The 14,332-nt window shown below is 50.3% G+C and overlaps 1 protein-coding gene across 18 annotated transcripts in view; it reads left to right on the forward strand.

Annotated features, from left to right (window-relative positions):
- The window catches only part of RNF144A (ring finger protein 144A), a 123,376-nt gene that overhangs the window by 87,139 nt on the left and 21,905 nt on the right, over positions 1-14,332 (forward strand). For 15 of the 18 annotated variants that reach the window (XM_061154763.1, XM_061154769.1, XM_061154760.1 and 12 more), the window contains 2 exons: positions 8,096-8,200; positions 8,343-8,403. In XM_061154763.1, the coding sequence (XP_061010746.1) occupies positions 8,352-8,403 (52 nt within the window). In that variant the 5' untranslated portion in view covers positions 8,096-8,200; positions 8,343-8,351. Of the gene's footprint in view, positions 1-8,095; positions 8,205-8,342; positions 8,404-14,332 lie in introns of all 18 variants that reach the window. The other 3 variants (XM_061154767.1, XM_061154765.1, XM_061154766.1) reach the window with 1 other exon arrangement.

A 14,332-nucleotide genomic window follows, 5' to 3' on the forward strand; every position in this document is an offset into this window, starting at 1 on the left:
GCCAAAGGCTGTACTGGACTTCAGGGCTGCAGGTCTTCTGTCCCCAGCAGGCCTTACTCAGACCCAACATTTTACTCACCAGAAAAGAAAAATGAGGGTGTAGGGTTTCTTTTCAGTTTGTCTCATGGAATTTTATTTTTTTTCCCATTCAAGGAATTCCAAAATAAAAAAAAGTCCAGAAAAAATATTTTTCTTTAAACTGTGAAAAACTAAAAAAGTTACTGTGTTAAGTAAACTCTCCAGACGGCCTGCCTGTGTGTCGCTCAGATGTCCTGGTTAGTCTCCGTCTGCTCACAGCTGCCTCCCCAGAGGCTTCTTCCCTCCTGCCCCTTTCTCTGTTTGTCTGTTGATCTCCTTGAAATGTAGGCTCGTTTGGTAGCATCATCTACCTTTTACGGATAAGGAGACGGAGGTTGCAGTCATTTAAGTCTGTGTATCCGACTTCCTTTTATGGTAGACCCTGGCTTCCTGAGGGCACAGTTCTGCCCCCAAATACCTGGTTTACAGTGGGACCCGTGACCCGTTGTTCAGTGGCCCAGCCGTGTCCCGCTCTCTGCAACCTCACGGACTGCAGCACGCCAGGCTCTCCTGTCCTCTCAGCATCTCCCAGAATTTGCTCAGATTCATGTCCATTGAGTCTGTGATGCTATCTAATCACCCTGATAGATAATCAGGAAACGCGGCTGGATTGAATCGCAGAGAGTCGGCCTCAGCTGCGTGCTTGGTGGCCAAGCAATGTTGCCTCACTGAAGCCCCAGGAAAGGAAATTCAACCTGGAGCACAGGAAGCTGTTTGGGGGCATTTTCTGAGCTGGGGAAGGATGGGAGGCAGAGGGCCCTGGGGGAGGTAGATGGACAGACAGACCTCCAGCCCAAGAACACAGAGCGTTTTCATTTCTGGAGGGTGAACTGGAATGGTCCAGCCGTGTCTGGCCGGATTAAAGAATCCCCTTTATGCAAAATTGCCTCTTTTCTTGCCTGAAGGGAAGTTTTCCAGTCTCAGCTAACTGGCTGGCTTCCCTGTGCAGCTGTGCCCGGGAGCAAGCTCCCAGCCCCTCCCTGTCGCCCCCAATATGCCATCGGGGGGAGGGCCTCCCGAGAGCACGGCTCTCCTCCTCTGTGAGGTTGCTCATTCACCCCGCCGTGGTTTCACCCCGCCTTTCATTTGTTGTCCTTGTTTTAGGTTCCTATTTCTACCGGATAGCAGCTCTAATTCAGATCAGACACTTAATTTAAGTCAGAGCTTGTGAATAGAGGAAAAGAGCACTGTTTTCTCACAGGGGGCTTGCTGGGAGCACTAAGAAACAGGGGATGGTTGTGATTTTTTTTTCACAACCGTTTATTAAAAATTAAGATGTTGAGACCAGGCCTGCTTGTGCCTGCAGCTCCGTGTGGCTTGAAGCACAGGAAACACCTGTGTGTCCACAGACTGGGTGGGCGGGGGAAGGCCCCGTCCCCTCGTGGAGGCCCCGGGGCCCCCCACCAGCAGAAGTGCCTGTGTCTTTTTCTTGGGGACAGACCTGAGAAGAGAAGAGTGAAGAGAGGAAGTTGTGCAAGGCTGCAGGAAGGCTCTCTCAAGATAAAAAATGACCAGAGAATTACAGGCTTTAGGTCAGAAGAAGAAGATTGACCTCGAGGAGGAAGGGCGTCCAGAGAAAGCCTGGAGCTGGGGTCGGGCGTCAGTGCCCTGAAATTCAGGCTGTTTCCCACCCTGCCACCCTCGTGGGCCCCACCCGTGTAATGGAGATAAACGGAGTTCACCCCGAGGTTCGGGGTACGCATGTGGAGGAGCTGCTCCGCGGCAGGCTGTCTGCAGGCTCTTAACCCTTTCAGCCTTGAGTTCGGGGTCAGAACTGCAGGAATCCAAAAGAGCAGCTTTCCCCAGCCATGCATCCTGGGGAACATTTGTCGTAAAAGATGCACTCAGATGACCATCCCAGATTTGCTCAGCACCACGTGCCATGTCCGTCTCTGTACCCACCCTGGGACACTCTGGGTGCCCGAGAACACGGAGGAAGCCCCAGAAATCCGCACGAGGGACCACTGTTGCTTTAACTTGCAGCTCCCTGAATTATTGTATGTTAACCCCTCCTACTGGAGGGTCATACGGTAAAGCATCTGCCTGCCATGTGGGAGAGCTGGGTTCAATCCCTGGGTCAAGAAGACCCCCTGGAAAAGGAAATGGCAACCCACTCCAGTACCCTTGCCTGGGAAATCCCGTGACAGAGGAGCCAGGTGTGCTACAGAAGAGTCGGACTCCACCCGGAGAGGCTTCACTTCCTCACAACCCCTCCTGTCTTCCTTCCCCCGGGAGGTCTTTGTGATGAAGATGTAGTCGGGTTACATGCTCATTCTTGATCCTGCACGACTCTGGAGCAGACAGACCGTGTCCTGCACGCAGGGCTTCTCCTGCAGCTTGGTTAGAAGCCCAAGGAGAGCACCCTCCCTGCGGAGGGGGGCGGACGGTGCCTGCCCACTAGGAGCTCCACCTCTCAGCCAGCACGCTGGGGACGGGCAGCGTCGGATGTTTGTTGGTCTCTGCGGGTGAGCAGAAGGCGTAGCTTCAGCTTCATGTTCTTCTGTGAGGCTGGGGGAGCAAGGGGAAGGCCCAACTCAGTCCCAGAGTGCTCCCGGGTCATCAGAGCTGGCCCGAGTCATCCATATAACGTCCGCGCTGTCGCCTCCTGGTCACCTCCCAACGTCACCCTGAGTCCAGCCCCCAGGGTCAGGCGTCATCCGTCCCCTGGGTCCCTGTGGCCATGGCCCAGTTCTCAGAACAAAGGGCATCCTCGTGCATTTTATCAGTAGGCATGTGGCCGCACCAGCAGGGCTTCCCAAGGCAGGTTCACGTTTCATGGCTGGTTTTTCAGATCCTGGTGTAGCTGCAGGCTGGGCGGAGGCTGGGCCCAGATCCCTACCCACAGCCAGGGCCGTCCCAGTGCCCCGATTGGGCCTGGTCATCCTGCCCCATCAGGTTCATCTTCACACATGGAGACCGGGTTCTTATACAACATCTCTTGGTGATGTGCATCCACTCCGGGCACCCTGGAACCCACGGCCTCCATAGATGACACCTGCCACTCGGCTCAGCTCTGGGGGGCTTCCGCGTCTCCCCCGCCCACCCCCGGGGGTTCGTAGTCCCCCAGGACCACCTGCTCTGTTTCTCGAATCCACCTGCTGTCATACCTGTGCACCGTCTCCTGGAGGTTCTCTGCCGTGGGCGCACCCAGCCCTGGGATGGACAACTTCCTCTGTGGGTGGCAGTATTGAATGAGCAGCGTCCGCACCTCGGGCCAGCCAGTCTGCCTCTTCATGCTGATTGTGGTGAGGCGGGGACGGCCACCCAGGTCCTCCTGTCACCATCACAGCTCCCCATCCCCACGCCGCCCTCCGGAGAAGCAGGTGCCCGGCCGGTGCCTGCTGGTTTAGTTGACCTGGAAGATCCCAGCAAGTGACAGACTTGCAGCTGAGAACTGTCGACTCCGTCCTCTTGAGGGAGAATGTTGCCCATCAGACGGACTCAGCCCGAGTCTTTCTATGCACCTGTGGTCACACGCCCTCCCACAAGGGGCGATGGGGCCTCAGAAGGGGTCGCGTCTGCCCCAGCCGCCTGTGGGGTCAGCTGTGCGTGGACACCAGGCTGCAGGTCGGGGGGCCCGTGGAAAGGAGGGGCACCCCAGTCTGGACTGGTGGGCTGGCGGGGTTTTGGTGGGAAGACGTCCACCTGGACAGAGAGAGGCTGGTGGCTGCAGGCTAATAGGGTCGGAGTGACAGGAACTGGTGTTCTGAGGCCTTCTTTGTGTATCCTTCCACCAGGGACAGTGCCTGCAGGGAAAGTCATTTTCCTGGTCCAGTGGTTGACTGGGTTTTGACTCTTAGAAACCCTGAGGGACCCTGAGGGAAAGGCCCAGGGGACACACGGGGGGCTGAGCATCGACATTTCTCAGTGCCCCCCAACTGTGGGGCCCACCTGGACTTCAGCGCCCGAGGGGTCAGAGATCTCAGGGGAGGTGAGTCCAGGAGACAGCTTGCTGGTGGTTTGGCAAGACCACTGGACCCAGAGTACACGTAGATGAGAGGTGTTTTTTTTTTCCTTCCAGTAGAAAGTAAATCTGATTTTTTTTTTTCTTTTCCCTCTAAAAATTTTATTAATACAAAAGCAGCCTTCATCTCTTGGAGTCCCTGGTTCGGGTGAAGTCAGTCCCGGCAGCCTGGAGTGGTATTGCTGCCAGAACATACACGGCGGGGCTTGCTGGGTGGTCTGCTCGGGTTTCCAGCCCCTGGCAGCAGTTGGGGGTGGAGGGGGTTTGCATGAAGCATCCTCGTCTTGCCCCCTGTGCCAGGCAGTGGCTCCAGCCGCCTGAGGACAGCCCTGTAGGACGTGTCTGCCCTCCTCGCCTGCCGAGGGGCCTGGGATGCCCGTCCAGCTGGCTGGCAGTGACCTGAGGTCCCCACCCCAGGTCTCCCCTCCTCTGCACGGATGCGTGTCTGTGTTCACGTGTGCGTGTTGGCTTGTTCTGCGTACAGACCACCCACCCCCCGAGCTGTTGGCCTCTGTCTCTCCTGCCAAGCTGTTAAGGCCTTGCTTTTCACCAGCACTCCATCAGGCCCAGGCCCTGGGAGGATAAACAGCCTGGGTTTCAAAGAGCCTGCCTCCTAGCAGAGGAGAGGGGTACGCAGACCCTCCCTGAGTGAGGCCGTGGGGGCTGGGCAGAACTCATGGTACGTGTGCGGGCACCTATCCGCCGAAGCATCCTTTTCTGTCCTTGGGGTTTCCTTCCACAGTGGGGGGCCGGGGGCCTCAGACGGGTGCATGCCCACATCTGGCATGAGGGTTCGCTGGCATTCCCACCAGAGCGGTGGTCCCAGGGTCTTATCTGCCTGAACCCGGTCCACGGGAGTCCCACGGCCGTTGTTCAGATCTGCCTGTGTGGGCTGTTTATAAACACAGATCCCTGATAAGCGGAAGCCATTCAGGCACCTTTGAGCACGATTTCTGGGGATTTCTCCCAGCTGTTAGCATCATCAGTAACCGATGGGCCTCCCAGGGAGAAAGCAGACCAAGTTCAGGCTTGTTGCAGGCTCCATACCGGGCAGCCGTCTCTCTGCCGCCCCTTCTCCTTGGTGAAGGATTCCGATGCAACAGGGGTCCCAGCGGATCGGTAGACCCCCTCTGCATCTTTGGACCCGGGTTTCAACGGGTTGGGCGAGAAAGTGGAGAATGAACAGTCTGGAACTTTCTGCAGCTCTCCATACACCACCTCCCCGCTCCCAGAACTTCCTATTCTTTGTGCAGTGGACCCCCCTTTCCTGAGAGGCCTTGTTCCTCTGGCCAACTTTCTATCTCTGGTACCTTCCTGACCCCCCTTCCCAAGGTGGGACCCCCGCCGAAACCTCAGCACCGTGCATCTTTGGGGGGGCCTTGGGGGTCTTGATGGACAGGAAGGCCTGGCGTGCTGCAGTCTGTGGGGTTGCAAAGAGTCGGACACGACTGAGCGACTGAACTGAACTGGGGGTGTTGATGTCCTGAAGGGTCCCGGCACCCAAGCACCAGGGACACATAGAGACACACTCTGGGGTGACTCAGACTTTGCTGGTCTGAAATGCATACGATTCTTTGTCCTCATTAGAAAACTTTTGAGGTAACAGAAAGTAAGTAAGAAATGATTGCTTATGAAAGAATCCTTGATTGGGGAGGAAGGAGGCGAGAGTTTAAAAAACAAAACCGCCACCTCTTCGGAGTCAGGCACACGTGGGTTTGAGCCAAGCTCCTCCACTTACAGACCCTGACTCTGTCCTGTTTCTGACTTCTCTGAGCTTTGTTCTCTTCTCTGTCTAAGGGGAGCGATTAACACTTCCTAAGAGTCTTGTTTGTTTAGTTGGCTAACACAGGTGGTGATTAACGCGGAGTCTTGAGGCCTTTGGTTACGGAGAGCTGTAATTAATACGATAGTCGGGAATACATCAGTGTCTGCCTCTGTCCTGTATATTTATTTTCACCAAGGTTTCGCTGGCATTTTTGGGTGTTCATTTCAAGACATCTTTTTGCCATTAGATTGAAAAACACAGCTTGTGAGTCACGGCCCGGTTTCTATCTGGAAGAAGACCAGACTTGTTTTCCATGGATGCTTGGTCAGATCCAGATCCTCATCACTCCCTCCTTTAAAGGGGCTTTCATTCTCTGCTAGTCTTTGTGGTTTTTTTTTTTTTCAGTTTAACTAATTAATTGATTTTTAGCTGTGCTGAGTCTTCGTTGCCGCACAAGCTTTTCTCTGGTTGTGGTGTCCTGGCTTCTTCTTGTGGTCACTTCTCTTGTCGTGGAGCACGGCCATAGGGTGCGTGGACTTCAGGAGTTACGGCCCCCTGGGCTTTAGGAGCGTGACTCACGGGCTTAGCTGCTCCGTGCCATGTGGGGTCTTCCTGGATCAGGAATCAGACTGGTGTCTCCTACATTGGTCGTTGGGTTCTTCTCCACTGAGCCGCCAGAGAATTCCCCATCCCTTTTATGTAGTATGCAAATAGATGCTTCCAGAAACAGTCATTTTGCAGACTGTGCCGAGCCTGCTGGCGGCATAGAATGTCCACCCCCCAGGTAGCCCTCCCCAGGATTGACGCACTGCTTGTTGATACATGCAAGTCCTTGCACAGCGATGTTTAGAGTCGGAAATGTCCCCTGAGTGTACCTATCACACCAGCTTTAACTGTTGTATTTTGTCAGCTTTCTCTCATTGTGTACCTCTCTGCAGAATGTTGTGAGAGTTTCCGGCGTTTTATCGCTTTATGGCATTCTAGTGTCCCCCAGAGACTCGATTTAGACAGACTTAATTATAAAAAAGTAAAAGAATGATCTTGCGGCTAAGGTTGTGATGTTTTTGACACCTGTGACTGTAAGGCACCAGTCACCAAGATACACACGCAGCGGATAACAGCCACCACTCTCACTTAGCTGGTCTGTGTATCAGGAATCACGCCAGGTGATTTTCCATACTTTCTTTCTTACCGTCGCAGATGTCCAGCAGGATGGGCACCTCTGGTCTCTTGTCCAAAGAGCTGTGGCCCGAGCCCATCACATGACCGATCCTTATCTCTGCCTGGACAGACCGGAGTTCCAGGTGTCTCTGTAGCTCAGTGGCCTGGAATGTGATGGGAAGTGGACTTGGAGATGCTGCTGAGACATTTCACTTTGTGCTTCCGTCACTGAGAGGTCCGGTTTCTTATCCCCTTTGAGTTTTGATGTCATCTGATGTAAGTGCTTCAGGGTCTGTCTCAGGCACATCAGGTAGTGACCTTGCCTAGAGAAGACCGTCACTTTTCTTCTACTTGTTGTTTAAAAAGTGCTTTTCAGGGAGCATTGGATTTCCGAGACCAGCAGACAGTAATGCAGGAGTGGACCAGCCCTGGGAAAGGCCGCTTCACTTTGGCATGAGCTCAGGGTTGTGTCTCCTACTGACTTTTCTGACTTACTTCAGATGTTCAGCCAGACGGCCAAGTTGAGGGGCGGGGGGTGGTAGCCAGTCATTGCCCGTTGCGTGAGAGGTGGGCAGATTGACCTGGGTTCTTGGTGGGGGCACTGGGGCGGCCTAGAGGTAGGTGAGGCTGCGCTGGAGTCTGGGCTCTGCCCTCACTGTCTGGGGAAGCTGGCAGCTTCCTTGTTGGGGTCCTAGTTTTCACCCGATTGATGGCATCGTCATAACTTTCCTGCAAAAACATTCTAAGCGCCACGTGAAACAGTGGCATACAGGGGACTGAGCAGAACCCTGACATCTGGTGTGTGTTTGAGGAGTACAGGTCCCCAGCCTCCCTTGCCTCCCCGCTTCTCCCACCGAGAACACTGGCGTGGTGTTTGCCGACGTTGGGCACAGGGACCCAACCGCATCCTCAGCCCTGGTGCAGCAGAGGTACCCCGCAAATATTTGTCGAGTGAATATAACCTCTAATTTGGTTGTTGCCATGGACTACAGGGCAAAAATACAAAAAAACTGTGCTGGAACAATGTGCTTGATTTGTCTTTTTTTTTTTTTTTTTTTTAATACATCACTGCTTCTTCAGTCTTAAGGAAGATGTTTACAGATACTTCTCTGTTTTGTTTTTTTCAGTGCCTGAAACAGTATGTGGAGCTCTTGATCAAAGAAGGATTAGAAACTGCGATTAGCTGTCCAGATGCTGCCTGCCCCAAACAAGGCCACCTGCAGGAGAATGAGGCATGTACGGCTGGGGGAATCAGGGTGCACGTGCGGGGGCTCCCCAGTGAGTCAGAGGTCCCAGGCTCTGTCCAGGATGACCTGGCATTGTGTTCTAGCCCTCAGATGGTTAGACTCCTTTTTCTTGTGTTTCTTCCCTTAGATTGAGTGCATGGTGGCGGCTGAAATTATGCAAAGATACAAAAAGCTACAGTTTGAAAGAGGTAGGTGCCCTGGTGTCACAGCCGCTTACGACTCCTGTTATTGAATCTGGTGTATAAACTGGGTGGAGTGCTTCAGTGGATGCCACTGTGCATCATTTGGATGCACTGGACATGAAAACATTGATGTAAATTAGCCTTCTGAAGTTTGGCTGTCATTTGAGTTTTCTGCAGAGCTCACAGTTGAATGGCCTCTGTTGGGGGGCGGGACTAGTTGGTAGCAGGGAAGATCCATGGAACAGCTTGCTTCTAGGGATCTGGGATTATGGGGGTGGTTTAAAGAGTCCCTCATGGGGCGTTATTCTCCAGCCAGGTTAAGGCCTAACAGTCTGAGGACTAATTCTTAGGCCGTCACAGAATTTAAAAGATAGGAAGCCTTGGAAGGAAGCTTGGAAGAAAGTCCCAAGGTTGGGCAGGGTGGAATGGTGATGGTCATCACCCTGACCACAGGTCTGTTGCCCTCACTGTCTGCTGCACGCCGACGGGGCCAGTGGGTGCTGGGGTCTTGTCTCACCAAGCCTCACAGCAGCCCAACAGGGTTGCTTGTTAGCCTGACACCCACAGAAGCTAACTAATGTGCCCTGGTTTCCATCTCTGGTGGGTGGAAGGGCATGGACCCCCTCACCCCTGCGGTGTCCCACCCACTGCTCCTGGCTGGAGCCAGGCTGCTGCAGTGTTAAGACACATTGATTGTCTGGGATGGATCTTTGTCTTTGCTGTCTGAAATAGGCCATGTTCATGTGTGTGTGTGTTAGTCACTCAGCTATGTCCGACTCTGTGACCCCATGGACTGTAGCCCTCTAGGCTCCTCTGTCCATGGGATTCTCCAGGCAGGAATACTGGAGTGGGTTGCCATTTCCTTCTCCAGGGGATCTTCCCGACCCAGGGGTTGAACCCAGGTCTTCCACATTGCAGGCAGATTCTTTACGTGTTTGAGCCACCAGGGAAGCCCCACGCCAGATTCATAAGATGGCATTATTCTATGGATTTTGTTTGATCTTGTTTTCATGTCTCTTCTGGACCTCGGGCTCATCTGAAAAGAAGCAGAATAACAGACGTGTGTAGACAACGCTCTGTATGTAAGACTTTATTGTGAAGATGCTGTATCTGGATTCTAAAATTTCCGGGTGGGTTATTGAGCAACTGCTGTCTGCGCCCCACTCTTTCTGGATGGACTGTTAGTGGTCTCCTGACTCTGGCTTTCATGAGAGATGAGCACAACCTTGGGCTTCGTGTTTACAGGAAAACACTGTCAGGATGGGAATGGAATGCGGAATAGACCCGAGCAGTGTGTCCATAGACTCCTTGTTTAGCTGAATGTGGAAAGTTTTTTTCTCCTTTTTTTTTTTTAAAAAAGAAATGCTAAAGATAGCTGCATTTCCTCTTGAGACTCACTTTTCAAGGCAAAAAAAAAAAAAGGCAATGTGTGGCCAACCTAAAAAAATTCATACAGGAGTTCTGATGACATTGAAATTTGTTTTTAAGTGCTTATTTATTGAAATGCCATATATTCTTTGGTTTGGGGCAGTTTATTGCTTAAATATATGGCCATGTGACACAAAAGTTGGTATGTAGAGCTATAAATTTGATTAATTTGGATTCCTGAGGCTGTGAGCCTCTTCTGAAAACATTTTCCAGAGGGAATTTTGACAGAGACTGGCAGTTATTTGGGTTAGAAGAAAATGAACTTTCTATGACATTGAATTTAAAAATGCAGCTGGGTAAATGTTCCTACCTAATAATTTTAACTGTTGTTATTTCTTCTGTACTTTGACTTAGTCAAAGAAGTTTTTTTTTTTTCTTTTGCATAGTAATGAACCCAATTTGACTTAGGTTAAAAAAATATCTCTCAAAGCTATCACTTTAGAATATTTTGCTACCGTTGTGTTCAAAGCAGCAAAAAAATACAAAAAGGACTCAGACTTAATAGGAGCAGAGACCTGTCTGAATGGAATATGAAAATGTTAGACCTGAAACAGAGCTATTAATTATAGCCAGTCACTGAGTAAAGGCACTGGTCACAGCAAACATCCTCTTCCAACAGCACAAGAGAAGACTCTATGCATGGACATCACCAGATGGTCAACACTGAAATCAGACTGATTATATTCTTTGCAGCCAAAGATGGAGAAGCTCTATACAGTAAGCAAAAACAAGACCAGGAGCTGGCTGTGGCTCAGATCATGAACTCCTTATTGCCAAATTCAACTTAAATTGAAGAAAGTAGGGAAAGCCACTAGACCATTCAGGTATGGCCTGAGTCAGATCCCTTACAATTATACAGGGCAAGTGAGAAAAAGATTCAAGGGATTAGATCTGATAGACAGAATGCCTGAGGATCTATGGATGAAGGCTTGTGACATTGTACAGGAGGCAGTGATCAAGACCATCCCCAAGAAAAAGAAATGAAAAAAAGGCAAAATGGTTGTCTGAGGAGGCCTTACAAATAGCTGTGAAAAGAAGAGAAGCGAAAGACAAAGGAGGAAAGGAAAGATATACCCATCTGAATGCAGAGTTCCAAAGAATAGCAAGGAGAGATAAGAAAGCCTTCATCAGTGATCAATGCAAAGAAGCAGAAGGAAGCAATAGAATGGGAAAGACTCTCTATCTCTTCAAGAAAATTAGAAATAGCAAGGGAAAATTTCATGCAAAGATGGGCACAATAAAGGACAGAAATTGTATGGACCTAACAGAAGCAGAAGATATTAAGAAGAGGTGGCGAGAATACACAGAAGAACTATACAAAAAAGATCTTCATGACCCAGATAACCATGGTGGTGTGATCACTCACCTAGAGCCAGACATCTTAGAATGTGAAGTCAAGTGGGCCTTAGGAAGCATCACTGTGAACAAAGCTAGTGAGCTATTGAGTTATTTCAGATCCTAAAGGATGATGCTGTGAAAGTGCTGCACTCAATACGCCAGCAAATTTGGAAAACTCAGAAGTTGCCACAGGACTGGAAAAGGTCAGTTTCTATTCCAATCCCAAAGAAAGACAATGACAAGGAATGCTCAAACTACCGCACAATTGCACTCATCTCACACACTAGCAACGTAATGCTCATAAATATCCAAGCTAGACTTCAACACTATGTGAACTGTGAACTTCCAGATGTTCAAGCTGGATTTAGAAAAGGCAGCAGATGCAGAGATCAAATTGTTAACATCCGTTGGGTCATCAAAAAAGCAAAAGAGTTCCAGAAAAATATCTATTTTTGCCTTATTGACTATGTTAAAGCCTTTGACTGTGTGAATCACAACAAACTGTGGAAAATTCTTAAAGAGATGGAAATACCAGACCACCTGATCTGCCTCATGAGAAATCTGTATGCAGGTCAGGAAGCAACAGTTAGAACTGGACATGGAACAACAGACTGGTTCCAAATCGGGAAAGGAGTACATCAAGGCTGTATATTGTCACCATGCTTATTTAACTTGTATGAAGAATCCATCATGTGAAATGCTGGACTGGATGAAGCACAAGCTGGAATCAAGATTGCTGGGAGAAATATCAATAACTACAGATATGCAGATGACACCACACCTACGGTAGAAAGCAAAGAAGAACTAAAGAGCCTCTTGATGAAAGTGAAAGAGGAGAGTGAAAAAGTTGGCTTAAAACTCAGCATTCAGAAAACTACAATCATGGCATCTGGTCCCATCACTTCATGGGAAATAGATGGGGAAACAGTGAGAGACTTTATTTTTTTGGGCTGCAAAATTACTGCAGATGGTGATTGTAGCCATGAAATTAAAAGACACTTGCTCCTTGGAATAAAAGTTATGACCAACCTAGACAGCATATTAAAAAGCAGAGACATTATTTTGCCAACTAAGGTCCTTTTAGTCAAAGCTGTGGTTTTTCTAGTAGTCATGTATGGATGTGAGAGTTGGACTGTAAGGAAAGCTGAGGGCTGAAGAATTGATGCTTTTGAACTGTGGTGTTGGAGAAGACTCTTGAGAGTCCCTTGGATGACAAGGAGATCCAACCAGTCCATCCTAAAGGAGATCAGTCCTGAGTGTTCATTGGAAGGACTGATGTTGAAGCTGAAACTCCAATACTTTGGCCATCTGATGCAAAGAGCTCATTTGAAAAGAGCCTGATACTAGGAAAGATTGAAGGCGGGAGGAGAAGGGGATGACAGAGGATGAGATAGTTGGATGGCAGCACCGACTCAATGGACGTGAGTTTGAGTAAACTCTGGGAGTTGGTGATGGACAGGGAGGCCTGGCGTGCTACAGTTCTTGGGGTCGCAAATAGTTGGACTCAACTGAGTGACTGAATTGAACTGAACTGAGCAAATTCTAGATGGGATCAGTGAAGCAGGTTTCAATTTGCTCTCTCCCTTTGAAGTCACCTTCAAATGAGGATGGTGACTGGTGGAAAAGTGACAGTTTACATCATCTCTTGACAACATTTATTTACTTAAAAAGTGCTTTGGTCACAGTTCCAATACTCTCTCCATTTGTACGTCTCATATCAGAGCCTTATTTTAACCTGAGTGTCCACACTCTTCCAGCCAGGGTCCTTGGAGAGCAGGACGCTGGGAGGGAGGTTCTGGGAGGAGGTCTTTTCTGAGCACTTCATCTGCCAGCTGTAAGACCCCCAAAGCTGGGAGCCACAGGCTCCCTAGGAAGGTCCATCACTTGCTCATATGCCCCATGGCATTCACAGGAGTTCCTCTTTGGACACTGACCGTGCCATGCTTCAGGGTTTACTTACATTTCGGGGCAGTGGGAGTGGAGCAGCATCAGAAGGGATGGAGGACACACTGCCCTGCACAGCGTGCTTCTCAAAGGACAATTGTGTTTAAGAAAGAACACCTTCTACAAGAGTCTTGGGCTTTTCGATGAGTAGGGCTGTTAGGGACTTACTAAATTTCTATTTATGTATCTATCTCCGAGAGATGGGAGCTAAGATTTGTCTCTTCATCTTGTGCTCTGGCACACTTCTTCTTGGTTTGTTTGAAAATATGTACAGATATGTGCATGTATACATACTAGATACAATATGTATAACATAACATATTGGCTATAATGTATCTAGTGTGTAGTATATAGTTGTGATCTTATACATATAGTATATATAAATATATAGATGTGATGGAGAGATAAATAGGTAGATAGGCAGACAGACATCGATATGTATGATATACATCCTGGAAAGAAAAGCTATGCTGTTGCCCAGTGTGGATCTTCCTGTTGGTCGGGTCCCATCTTGCACACCCAGCAGGCGGACTCCAGCAGCAGAGGGATCTTGTAGAATTTTAATAGACATCCAAGAGCAGAGCCGGGCTGTGCTCTCGGGGTGCGGGGTGCCGGCAGCACTCAGGAAGGGGCTCTGAGCTGGCAGCTCAGTGGGGTGGGGTGTTTGCCCACCGTCTGCCGCAGGGACTCTCTCCTGTGGGGATGGGCAGTGCCCTGTCACAGCTCCAAAAGAACACAAGTCACACAATGCCAGTAGTTACCATGGAAACCCTAACTAGGTCTCCTCTGCTGCTCACCGCATCCTATAATCAGGGCTACACGTGCAGAGCTGAGAGGAGTGACCGGGAGATGCTGCCCTGCAGTGGGAGGCAGCAAGAGACCTTGGGAAAGCCGGTCCCCTCCTCATGGCACAGGCTGCTGAGAGCAGGAACGGGGTGCTGTGGGAACGGGAAGGACCTGAAATGGGCAGTGGTGTCCTCTTAGGGGCTCAGGCGGACCCGCACTGAAGACTCTGTCAAGTCAGCCAGGAAGCCGACCCAGCGGAGGATGTAGCTTATCTGCACGTGTCCTGCCGTCTTTTCAGGCTGAGCGCCCACATCCTGCAGTGCCGTCCTTGAGGGTCCGTGCCTGTGGGGGGGCCCCGTGATGTAGGTGAGGCAGGTCCAGGCTCATCTAGCCCGGAGCCCGAACTGCTGGTAGAGAAATCCAGATGGGGGCAGGGGAG

This window comes from Dama dama, chromosome 11 (genome assembly GCF_033118175.1).
Source record: "Dama dama isolate Ldn47 chromosome 11, ASM3311817v1, whole genome shotgun sequence".
Classification (NCBI taxonomy): Eukaryota; Metazoa; Chordata; class Mammalia; order Artiodactyla; family Cervidae; genus Dama; species Dama dama.